Source organism: Stylophora pistillata, chromosome 7 (assembly GCF_964205215.1).
Source record: "Stylophora pistillata chromosome 7, jaStyPist1.2, whole genome shotgun sequence".
Classification (NCBI taxonomy): domain Eukaryota; kingdom Metazoa; phylum Cnidaria; class Anthozoa; order Scleractinia; family Pocilloporidae; genus Stylophora; species Stylophora pistillata.
The window spans coordinates 26515717-26528216 of NC_142525.1; the positions used below are offsets into that span (position 1 = coordinate 26515717).

The window sequence follows — 12500 nt, forward strand, 5'->3', positions numbered from 1 at the left end:
TGTATCAGTTGGAACCTAAAACACCATATGCAGGTGTATGTAACATTAAAGTAATGTTAAGAAACATAAAAGTTAAATAAAGTTTCTGTCTAGAAGATGTTTCATTAAGGCTAGCAGTACAAAAAACTATTTGCCAACAAGTCCAATTTCAGGACTAAACAGTCTTGAGAATAGCAGAAGCAAATGTGGAGGATTCCACAGGTTTGTCATAAAACTTATCAAAACATCTCGATGATGACCACCCAGCAGTTTTCAGGATTTCTTGGATTGGAACAGAGGCTGTTTTAGCCTTTGAAGTAGCTGCTGCTCGTGTACTGTGTGGCTTAAATATTGTTGTGTCTACCCCAGCAGAGGTCATGACAGTGCGAAGCCACCTAGAAAGAGTCTCTTTGGACACCCGTTTATATGGCTTAGTAAAACTTACAAAAAGTTTAGTTTCCGTACCCCTGAGAGGCTTTGTTCTCTTAAGATATTCTTTTAAGCAAGTACAAACACAAAGGGATAGATTGGCTGGGTATGCTCTCAAAACAACTGTAGGTGCTTTGTAGCCTGGCCTGCTCTGTTTGATATGGGCAGTAAGCAGGAACTCGTAGCCATCAGGAAGTTCTTTCATACAGCCTGGTCCAATATCAAGGATGTGAAGACTCTGTCCTCTTTGTACAGACACCAGAGCTATCAACATAATCAGCTTGTGGGTCAACATTTTGAGGTCGAGGCCATCCACAGGGCTTTTGGAAGCCAGATAATTTAATTAACACTGGTTGAACGTCCCAAGTCGAGTGGTACCGTGGAACGGGTGGTGAGCTTTTGTATATGCCTTTCATAAATCTAGAAACAAGTGGGTGGCAACCAATAGTATTCTGGTCTTCAGAAAGGGTAATTGCTGATATGGCACTACGAGCAGTGTTAATGGTAGTGTAGCTCAAGCCCTTCTCATGGAGGCTGACCAAGAAATCCAATACTGAGGTTAAAGGTGGGTTATAGGGATCAGCCTGTCGTTCACAAAAAAAGTCAATCCACTGCTCGATGTACAGTTTATATTGTTTCTGCGTCCCATCTGACCATGACTGAAAGATGATTGTTACAGCCTTCTCTGATATATTGCGCTGCTGGAGGCTTTTCCCGAAACCTTGCAAGCTATCAACTTTAGCTGCTTGCGAAGGGGGTGTAGAGCATTGTTGTGAGGTTGTGTCAAGAGATAGTCCAGCTGGGGCAGCAACACTGGGTTGTCTATTAAAAGGCGAAGGAGCGTTGTAAACCAAGGTTGTGTCTGCCAGAAAGGGACTAAGATTACACCAGTAGCTTGATCCTGTTCTATTTTTTGCAGACAAGTTGCTATCAGGCTGAAAGGTGGAAAAGCATAAAAATAATGTTCTTTCCATTACATGAATAATGCATTTACACATTTTGCATTAGGGTCTGGTTTCCAAGACACATACATAGGTATTTTAAAATTAAGTCGGGAAGCAAAAAGATCTATTTCAATAGGGCCCCACATTTCATTAATGTGATCAAACACATCTGGATGTAGAGACCATTCAGTGGAGGTGTGGAATACTCTAGATTCCGAGTCAGCTACTACATTGATGGAGCCTGGTATGTGGCAGGCACTGAGCCAAAGTTCCCTTTCAATACACCACAGCCAAATTTGCCGGGTCATGTTGTTGCAATTTGCAGATTGGATACCCTCCATTGCATTGATATAAGCTACCATTTTCATGTGTTATGCCATACATGAAATGACGAAGTCAAGCCACCTGAAAGAGGAAAGCATGGAAAGTTCAAGTACTTATTTTCGCCAAAAACGTTTATTATCATTCCGTGTGGATGAAATTTGAAGAAATGAACTACAGTCACACCTTCCGTAAGCGGCCACCCGGAAGAGTTTTTTTCGCAGATGTGAATAAACCTGCTTTTGTAATTTATAAACTCTTCCAAAGCTTTATTCACGTGGTAGAGCTATTTCGGAAAACACTGGCGGTAGCTCCACTTTTGCAACATTTGTTGAAATACTTTTCAGTTTCCGCTCGTAAGAGATAAAGCCGATTTTCTGTAAAGCGGTCTCTTAGGAGAAATTAACACAATTGGAAATTGAAAACAAGCATATCTTAGAGTGGTCGCTTATAAGATATGGTTGCTTAAGATAGGTTTCGTTTATGGCGATTCGACTTAGAAACTTTAGGTATTTTGAAATGGTTGTCGCTTACGAGAGTTGGTCTCTTAAGAAAGGTGGTCGAAGGTAGGTTAACCAGGAAGACATATTTTACGAGTGTGGTGATTTTAAGCGCATTCAGACTCTAGGAATATGATTTTCACCAAGTTTTCCCTAAAAAGTACTTTCTAATAGGTAAACTATATCAGTATAAAAGTAAATTCTATAATTTTCCACGTTTCTGCGTCTGTATAAGATTAATATTTTCACTGTGCACCTGGAGGAACCTCAGTAGATCAAGATATGAGGGCACAAGAATTTTGCTCTTCTTGATAGGGGGTAAAGAGTTAGAGAAGAATGGGATGAAAAGAACTCCAGTTAAGTTAGGATGTGAGTTATGGCCATAATGTCACGCAGCTTTGCAAGACCTTATAGTCATAACAGAACGTACCTCCACTGCCTTTGCAGCGTTGCTTTAATGTTCAGCAAGGCGCTGGATTTAATGCCATCCATCAGCAATGCAAACTCCTCGGGAGCTATTTCACTGTTTGTGGCGTTAGGCGATGAAAAGTAAATTATTTGAGAATCTGGGTTTGATTCAGGTCAGTACTCTCGGAGTTTCCCGATGACGTGATTTTTGATGGAGTCAGCCTGTTCTTGAGATACTTGATCCTAGTTGCTACATGAGAAAAGAGGAAAAGTCGACGAGGTTTTCCTTTGTTGATCAAGACATAGTTTTCTGCTTTGTTTGATCGGTTCTTCCATCTAAGTACAAACGTACGTTACAAGGAGTTTAAAACTCCTTGGAGGGTAAAGAAAATCATAACGACCATGGTAATAGTAGTGATGACAAAAGAAATAGCTGACAATTATTCACGGAAGAGGAGGTAAATATCCGCCAGTTTTAATGACACTTGGGGGAATAATTTTTTCTTCGTGTATGCCACACAGATACCAAAAAAGTTAGTTCATTTCTTTCACAATACCGAAAAATGGTTGGTAATTAAACTCTAGACGCGTAATTTTGTTTTCATTGGCTAAATATGGGGTAAATATTACTTGCTATTCACTTCCGAACTAACCAATCAGCACACGCGAAAACCACCATTCACTTGTAGTAATAGCAATAATGATGGCAATGATAACGATAATCACTCTGATGGATATGATATATGCAACTTTAACTGTAAAAATCACAGGGAAAGACTGAGAAACTAAACTTTACTTGAACCCTTACAGTTTTGATGGAAAACCACTAGTCTGTTAAAGAAATATAAACAAGCTGTATATTGCAGTATTAAAATTCAAGCTTGAAATTAAATTTTTCAAAATATGTAACTTACACAGCATACACAAGAAAGATAATCGCTTATAAGGTACGGATCAAACGTATTTCTTCGCTTTCATGCTTGTGTGCAACGGCACTTTCAAAACTTAAGTAAACTTAGCAACCAGACAAGCATGTTCAATTTTACAAAAGTGTTATGTTAAAGCAAAACTGAGTTAAACTGGTTTGTTTGACATACACAACATATATTACTCGATCGCATGTGATCTAAATTGAGGCATCTAGTAGCCTAACCAGTCCAAAAGTGAAAATAAATAAATTAAAAAATAACACCACTGCTTGCTTGATGTGGATACCTGAAGCAGGGCTTGACCTTAACTTTTGTTTAACTTGTAGGCTTATGCCTGTCAAAGTGGTAATCATCGCTAGCTAAATACTCTTTCTGCTAGCCATAAAAAATTTCAGTCAACGAATTTATGAAGGCTGAAATAATTGAACTCTGCGAATTCAGGGGAACAAGTTTATAGTAAGGAGTATCCACCAACCAGCTCTTCTATCAAGCACGAGTTTCCCCTTAGTGACATTTACCTAATACCAAGTGATCACCAAAGATGATTGATCATTCTGTAGATTCTGGCTATCCATATCTAAAATATTGGTATCTCGGTTACCCCTTGTCAACCCCTGATGGGTGGGAAGAGTATGGCTGTAGGGGTTGGGTATGGAGCTGTAATACTGGGGAAGAGGAACTTGAGTTTGCACAGGCATTGTTTGTTCTTGGGGATGTGGCAGCCCTCTTTGAGGTGGAACACTTGAATATTTGATGATGATATCAGGCATCTTCAGCTCATGCTGCCTATTAAATTCTGCTTGCTCTTTCTGAATAGCCATAAATTCAGCGTGCCTTTCTTTGTCTACTTCCATCATCCTTTCACAACGCTTTTGCTGTGATTCACCAAGTGAGTGAAAACTCTTTGCAATCTCGTTTATGGCCTAGGACTAACTTCTTAATCGTTTCTTTCAATCTAATGGTTTTACGTCCAGTGCAATTTTTACAGCTTTCCTTTTGGCATTTTTGGTCCCACTGTCGCTTGTGGATGCTAAATCTGACCATGACAGGATGGAAAATGCGTGCACTGTAAGTACCTGCCGTTGTCCCATACAAAGCCTTATAAAAGTTTTCTAAGGCTTTGTATGGGACAACGGGAGGTACTTACAGTGCACGCATTTTCCTTCCTGTCATGCACCAGCTTCCTCCGCACAACTGCCACTATGGCTTACATCTCTTTGCTCTTCTTCACTGCCGGCGTCTGAATAATCATCTGACAAAACATCACTTTCTTTAGATGAAAGTTCCATATTACCGTGAGTGTCAGAAAAAATAGGATTTATAATGGCATACCACTCTCGATAGATAGATAATAATCTTTAGACAGGGTGTGTTCTCACAGAAGTGGTTTTCAGAACGGCCCTGTATATCCCACCCATCCCACCCCAGGGGAGGACATCCATCACACAGTAATCTCGTGTGTGGGAAATTAACGTCTCCTACCCCAACCCTGCAGGAGACGGGACCTCCATTTATTCGTCCCTATCCGAGAAGACTAGAATATCTAACCATTTCTTGAGGTTATAGAAAGGCAGCAAATTCTTCTCAATTATTTTAAGACCCTGAGTGTTGGTCCGGCCGGGGCTCGAACCCTCGACCTCCCGCACAACAGTCCAGCGCTCTATCCATTGAGCTAACCGGGAGGCGGTGTAAGCTAACCGGCAGGCTGGCTCCTGTATTGCAGCCTTTCCACTACCTTTCATGATTCGCTCAGTGTATTTACGCCACTGATCTTTCATCCACTTGTAGCGTAGTTTTACCTGTGTCAACAATCATGAACTGTAATGGTTCACTGCGTAAAATTGAAAAGAAGAGCAACTTCTCCACGGACCGCTCATTCATTTGGTCGATTTCATTTCACGCTTCTAAAGATTCCTCATTTTAAAGATTCTCGCTTTTAAAGATTCTCGCTTATAAAGATTCTCGCTTTTAAAGATTCCCCTTTTTAAAGCTCTCTCATTCCCTATTCTCCATTCCTCCGTTCCCTGTTCCCTATTTTAATGATAGCCACCCTTCCTCCTCGAATTCTCTGTTTATTCTATTGTTATGTAAAAGCCTTCTAAGGCTATTTCCTCTTAAGATATCTTTCCAAGTATGCTATTAATTCTGCCAATTAGTTAATTATAATTTTTATATTATCAATCTTTTTTCTGTTTTGGCCGACTTTCACTGCAAAGTAGGAAATTTTTAGTTGGGAAGTCATTTTATAAAGTGTAAATAACTCGAAGGCGCCTACTTAGTATGCAGGAACTGTTGCACGTAACTCAACGCGATTTGCTGGTTGAGTTAGAACGATTACGATGCAAGAAGATTGACAGCCTAGTAGTGTTACCTTTAGTGTTGCCTCTATAAGCTGGTGAACAGCATGGTCAATCAGAATAGAACTGAATTAAAGGGTTGAGTTAGCTCTCAGAGCAGTAAGTTGTAATAAGAAAATCAGGCAAGATATAAGAAGTTTTGACGGGGTGTTAGATAAAGCATCTAACACGAAGAAAAGAGTCGCTATTTGGTTGTGTAAATCCTAATTTAAGGCTACGACGCTTCATGATCAGTACGACGCAGTTTTAAAAACGTTAAACACGATTTTAGTCTGGTCCAGATAACTGGCCAGCTGCTTTGCATGTAATAAGAATTTCTAAGATTACTGCCATGACAATTAGAGAATTTTTCCGCGTCCTCCGTGAAAATTTGGTAATAAATCACAAAATAAACTCAAATTCCTATGGCATTAGAGTTGGGACTGTTCATTTTCGGAGAGGAGTAATTACGGTACGGGAAACTTCATCTTTCAAATGATTTTGAATTAAACATGTCAAACGACCACTACATGCAAATAAGCAGATAAAGATAACATTCGACAATATAATTGTGAGATGTTATGAACATCCCCTTCCCTCAGCCTTAGGAAATAACACCGAATTCTCAAGTGACTCAGATCTCAATTTGCAATTCACTTCAAAGAAAGAAAGAAATGTATGGAGAAAGGCAGTTTCGATGTTTAAAAACACGATTTTTGAGAGGGATCAACGCTTTTTTGTTTAATCGAGCTGTTGCTCTTTGAAACGATGGAATAAGCGATGAGAAACACAAGGAAACTCCTGGGTCAAGCGATGGTTCGGATTCTTAAATTTAAACTATCTATCTAAGACCTAGTTCATCAGTTAACGCTTCCTCTGAACACATCGAAATTACCTCAGATTGTTTTATCGTCGAATAATCATGCCTAAAGGGAATAGATGTGCTGTAAAACAACGAGTTATAAAGAAAAGTGTCAGTGGTAAGAAAAGAAAGGCTTTCAAAGGTACCTCAAAGCACAGAAAGATCGCGGAAAATGCATCGAAGAGACATAGATTGGAGTGTTTGGTTGTCACGGTAGCACCAAAGACCCTATCCTGAATCCGCTCCATAGGATCATGGTTTAATCCACGGTAGTTATGCCTGAGAAATTATAACTATTTTCCATGAATTTTTGTAGGAAAAAAATGCGTGGGGGCAGACAGCAACCCTCATTTTATGATAAGAAATTCAGAAGTGAATAATTAACTACGGTTTAGTCATTTCATCTCGACTTCAATTTCCTGAATAAGTCTTTCTGAAGGAATGCCCTGTTTAAAATTTCATAGTTTTCTATACGGTTGTTCAAGAGTTTTGTTTCTTTTAAGATACTCACTATATTTGTCTGAAATCTGACTAGACGGCCCCTTTAAATTTTGTTTTGACGATTTCATTTACTCCAAAATTCATATTGAAAGTTATCCTTCTAATGCTTAATTTTTTCACAATCTTCTCCTTTCCCGACATATTTTCAGAACTGAGTTCTCGCCCAGTCCTGATTTCATTGAAATAATGAGGTAGTAAGCTTAAAATCCACATGCTGAATCATTTAAAATCGAAGAACATTTAATGATACATTTTAAAACGTATTGCAGGTAAACCTTTGAATTGATTACGCCTTTATCCAAACGCAAATTTGCACATCTTAGTTTTGTAAACCTTGTCCAGTCTCTAAGCGGTTTTCTACTTACGCTTTGTGTACCTTTGAACACTTAGTGGATCTCAGTAAGTGATTCTTACCCTGCGGTTTTTCTATTTTTGTGTAGTAATGGATGATTATCGATATGATGCAGGAGAAAAACAAAAACAAAAGAAAAAGAAAAAGCTTCAGAAAAGATGCACATGTTGAAACTGATACTAACAGTATTTAGAGACCAGTCATTAGCTTTCGCCAAGGGGGATGGAGGGACGGTGGGGTCAGAGCAGTTTGGATGCGTGACATTGAAATTCATTTGATCCCCTTGAGGGCTTTGTAGTGTTCCGTTGATCTCCTCTCATTGACAGCCAATTTCTGTAGCCCCCCCCCTTTATACTCTGTTAGTGACGACTGGTCCCTTTTCTATTCCCCCTGAAAACCATGTGATCCTCCGCCCGCCCGCCCGCCCACCACCCCCCACCCGCCCACCACCCCCCACCCCAGCAGACATATATATAAGAAAAAAGGCAAACATTCTTTCAAAGTCATATTAACAACAAACATATGAAACATATGAGTGAACTGCGGCCATGAGACGTATATGAGCACGATCCTTCGCAGTAAAGCACTATTTGAGCAATAGTGAAAATCAGACCTGAAAAAAATTTCAGGCCTGTACGGGATTCGAACCACTGACCTCTGCGATACTAGTGCAGCGCTCTACCAATTGAGCTAACAAGCCAACTGGGAGCAGGCCATCAAATTAATTCGACATAAACCCGTAGATGATAAATCAAACAACAACAAACATATGAAACATATGAGTGAACTGCGGCCATGAGACGTATATGAGCACGATCCTTCGCAGTAAAGCACTATTTGAGCAATAGTGAAAATCAGACCTGAAAAAAATTCATTATTGAGGGAAGAGATGGTGTAGTTCGTGGTGCAAAGTTGCGAGCAGGTCGATCACACCTCGAACGCCCTATCCAGCACCTCTATCCCCTGGAACTGTCGTGTGACAAAGAGAATTTACAGGGAGACACGACACCCCTCAACCCTACAGCGCTAGTGTTTTGACCTAAACAAGATGCAGCAATTGCAGCCAGGCTTCGAATGCAGGATGTAGCAGAGAAGGAGGAGCGGGACTAAACATTGCATAAAGAACCTTGATCTGAATTTTGAACTGAAAGAAAGTTAACACTGATCTATTCTAGATTGCTGATACCCCTGAAGACACACTTTTTGTCAGTTCCTTGTGTCACATATGCCTCGATTCCTGCGAGTCATATGGGGGAGTATGTCGGGAACCGTGAACAATGCCTTAATTCGTTTAGTTGTTATTGTTCTCTGTTGTGTATAACCGGAAATGACTTCACTCAATTTTCCAGAATGTACTTTGTACTCCTAGGTATCACGTAGCTACTTAGTTAAATATAGCGATCCTGCATGCGCTCGTGTCCGTTGATGCTGTAGGTTAAGCCTGGAGTTTAAGCGGAGTGATTCGTAGAATAAAGGGGCTGATTAATTAGGAAACGCGTTAGTGCGTTTTCGACAATATAATTAAATTTTTTCGCTGGTTGTTCATCGTTCTAAAGAAAGAGTGACAACCACATGCCTCAAGTTAAGAAGTCGGTGCCCAAAAGATGAGACTTCAGCCTTCTTTATTTTGTTCCAGCTAATTAATTGAAAACTGTGGTACAAGCCCTGCTCTTTCGATGCAAAGATGATGGAATCCTCATATCGGTCGTCAAGCACAGATTAACCTTTGTCAAGAAAGCATTTCCTCTAGCCCTTAAGTATCACGCTTTTCTATTCACTATAAAAATCAGAAGGATCATATTACCAGAAAGTTAACCGCTGTTTTGCCCAGTAGGTCTACCTTTGAGTATGAAATATGTTTAAGATGGCTCCCTGATAGCCAGTGTTCATGGCGATTGTGGGTACACTTTCTGGGAGAGCCTAGTTAACACCTTGTGACACTCTGCTGCATCTGGTCGATTGTTGGGTTTTCCATCCCAGCAACGCTGCATTAGATCTTGCCAGGCAGTTGGCGGCTTCATCGCACCTTTAAAAAATGAAGGTCTTGCACCCTTGGCCACTTTGTCCGACACATGTCCTTCTTCTTCAAGGAGGGCTGTCTTCCCATACCACATCTCCCAAAGCATTATACCAAAGCTGTACATATCGGCCTTGTCATCACATTCTTTGTAAAGGATCACTTCCGGGGCGAGGTAAGCTTTGTTTCCCTCCAAGGTGTCTGTGATCTTCTTAGCCTCTCCAGGAAGGCGAAAACCGGAGACCTTAACGACGTTTCTTTGTGAAAGCTATGAAAAGAGGTAAATCATGAAGGCAGATGTTATAAACAGTAAATATTTTCGGGCATTTTAGGAGCTTCAAGGCCTCTTCTACAAAATTGACTTGAAACCACTCGCAGTTCGTCGCTTGACACCGTGAACTATTAATTAAATGAGCACCCCAACGGATTTTAATAACTATTATATTTTGAAAAGAATAAGAAAGATGGTATGTTTTGAGCTCGGTAAAGAAATAGAGAAAGATCATTCTTCTTGTCGAGAGCGTAGGACAAAGATTGATAGATCTTATTTACTTGACCACTGAAATCGAAACTAATTTTGAATTTAAAACCTACCCAAAGAGAATTTAGCCTTCTTTGAAACTCACCAAAATTTTTACCAGCTTGAGGCCGCGGTGAACAATACCCTGGCTGTGTATGAACTCTATAGCTTCAGCTATGTCCTTGGCCCAGCAGAGTACATTTTTCTTCGCGGTTGTTTTTACGGACATACCAGGTATATTTTCAGGATTCTGAAAAATGCGACTCATCAAGTTTTCTTCGCAAATTTCCATGACATGGATCACCCGATATCGATCGCCTTTCTTAAGCAATGCTGTCCCAAAGAACTTGACAATGAAGTGAAAGTCAAGCTTCCTACAAAAAATAAGGTCACATATATGTTAAGTTTTTTTGGATTTCAATGTGCCTGAGTATTTCGACGTTTTTCAACTGCTATGTTATCATACCGCTCTAACAAAATCACCTTAATTTCTATTGTTGTCGAATCAAATTCAATTCTTCTTTAGACAGCCCTTTTCCATTTAGTCACTGCCTCTATATTTATATTTATATTTATTTACATTTTTTTATGTTCAATACTTTTCCTTAAATGCAAGTCAGAAGGAGATTGCGTTTAGTGTGCATGCTTAACATTTAGGCAGCAAGACACTACGGGGAAATGATTTAAATATTGCTTTTTTTTCCAAGGGGGAATATGTTCTTTACTACTAAAAATCCTGCTTGATTGTTTAACGCCTTTTTGATGGGTAAAACACCTTCTTGATCCTTAAATAAAAACATTCACGATACATAAAACAGATGAAACTGAGTTAACAATCTCTTCCAGTGTTAAAAATACAAAGAGTGACTTACTGAAATATTTCTGTCTTAGAAAGGAAGCCAATCGCGGTGGATTCGTTCAGTTCTTTATTCCACAATTTCACAGCCACCTGGGTTGGTTCTCTTTGTCCTGGTATCCTGAATGTTCCTCGATAAACTGAAGCGGATGCTCCATTTCCAAGAAGTGAAGTTTGATCGTCTTCAAACCACTTCAAGTCATCATGGCTTATTTCCAAACTCTGCACTTCTTTGATGAAAAACAGGGCAATCTTTTCCTTTACTCTGACACTCATCTCTTCTAAAGGACCATAGAATTCTTTAATTTCCTTTCCTGAACGAATCTCATCCCTGAGCTGCTGACACAGCATTTTGTCAGCGTCTATGAACTCACGCAATCGAGATGAAACCTGCGTAAGGTAAACCCGAACATCTTTGAGCTGCTCTTCCACGAACAACCACAGCTGTTGTTCTTTAGCCACATTACAAAGGTACTCACGGGAGGCTTGCACTATGAAACCAAGTTTATCTTTTTCGTATTTTCTTGAATCGATCATATTTGTTACCTTCTTTGTAAGACTCACGGCACCAATGACAGGGACACTGCCAACTAAAACTGCTAAGCCAACTGGAACCCAAATTGGACTTGTCATCCCAATCATAACTTTTTGGGCCGCGCCGAAGTCATTTGAGGTCAGGCAAATATTTGGTCCACCAGTATCATCATCGGCGATGACGGAGTTCTCAAGGTATCGGAAAGGAAGGAAACTCTTGCTTTCATCAAACCGCTGGTGGGAGAGTTGGACCATAAAGGTGCGAGCGCGAGACAAAATTTGGTTCTCGTCTTCCCATGCAGCAATCGTGTTCTGAAGTCGCTCCCTAAATGCATCTTGGATAAAATGATCGGTTACCTCCCAACTTTCTCCAGTGTCTGGAATATCGTCTAGCGTCCACGAGGTAAATTTTTCCACAACTTTACAAGAGTGGAGGTGGTTGGACAGTATCCTTACAGCGTCGTCTGCCAGTTTTCTGAAATGCTCCTGCAACTCGTATTCTACTGAGCACAGCCGCTTCTCAACGTCACAAAGGCGTTCAGAGTGTAAATCAGAGACGATTTTGCGATCTGTGGGAGAGCAAAGAAAATCCATGACCATTTTCATGTGGTAGGCCATACGTGAAATGACGAAGTCAAGCCACCTGAGAGAAGAAAGCATACAAATTTTCAACTTATTTTTTTCACCAAAAACGTTTATTAAATATGATGCTTTATTATTCAATGTGGAAATTCTAAGATATAAGCTACTCGGACATTAAACTAGCAAGCCATAAACTACGATTGTGCTGATATGGTGCGCATTAAGACGTTAAGGAAAATTCTCCATGAAGCACTTTGCAATGATTATATAGAAAAGTAGCATCATAGTTTTCTATGCGTCGACGTCTGTGGAAAATTATAATCTTAACTTTGCACCTGAGTCAACCTTATCAAATGAGGATATGAGGGAAAAATAACTTTGCTCTTCTTAAAAGGGGTAAAGAATTAGAGAGGAATGGGATGCAAAGAAC

At 40.0% G+C, this 12500-nt stretch overlaps 1 protein-coding gene, 1 long non-coding RNA gene and 1 pseudogene across 2 annotated transcripts in view; 1 reads left to right on the plus strand and 2 right to left on the minus strand.

The window, feature by feature from the left end:
• LOC148727278 (uncharacterized) overlaps window positions 1–12500 on the plus strand; it is a 215138-nt gene that overhangs the window by 52564 nt on the left and 150074 nt on the right. The gene's annotated exons all lie outside the window — the stretch shown is intronic.
• Window positions 50–1687, minus strand: LOC148727281 (uncharacterized; annotated as a pseudogene).
• LOC111343680 (uncharacterized) overlaps window positions 9100–12500 on the minus strand; it is a 12250-nt gene continuing 8849 nt past the window's right edge. Inside the window, exons 6-8 of the mRNA XM_088728850.1 lie at window positions 10971–12131; window positions 10205–10472; window positions 9100–9846 (exon numbers count right to left, since the gene is read on the minus strand). Of these exons, the coding sequence (XP_088584976.1) occupies window positions 9448–9846; window positions 10205–10472; window positions 10971–12131 (1828 nt within the window). The 3' untranslated portion in view covers window positions 9100–9447. The remainder of the gene's footprint in view (window positions 9847–10204; window positions 10473–10970; window positions 12132–12500) is intronic.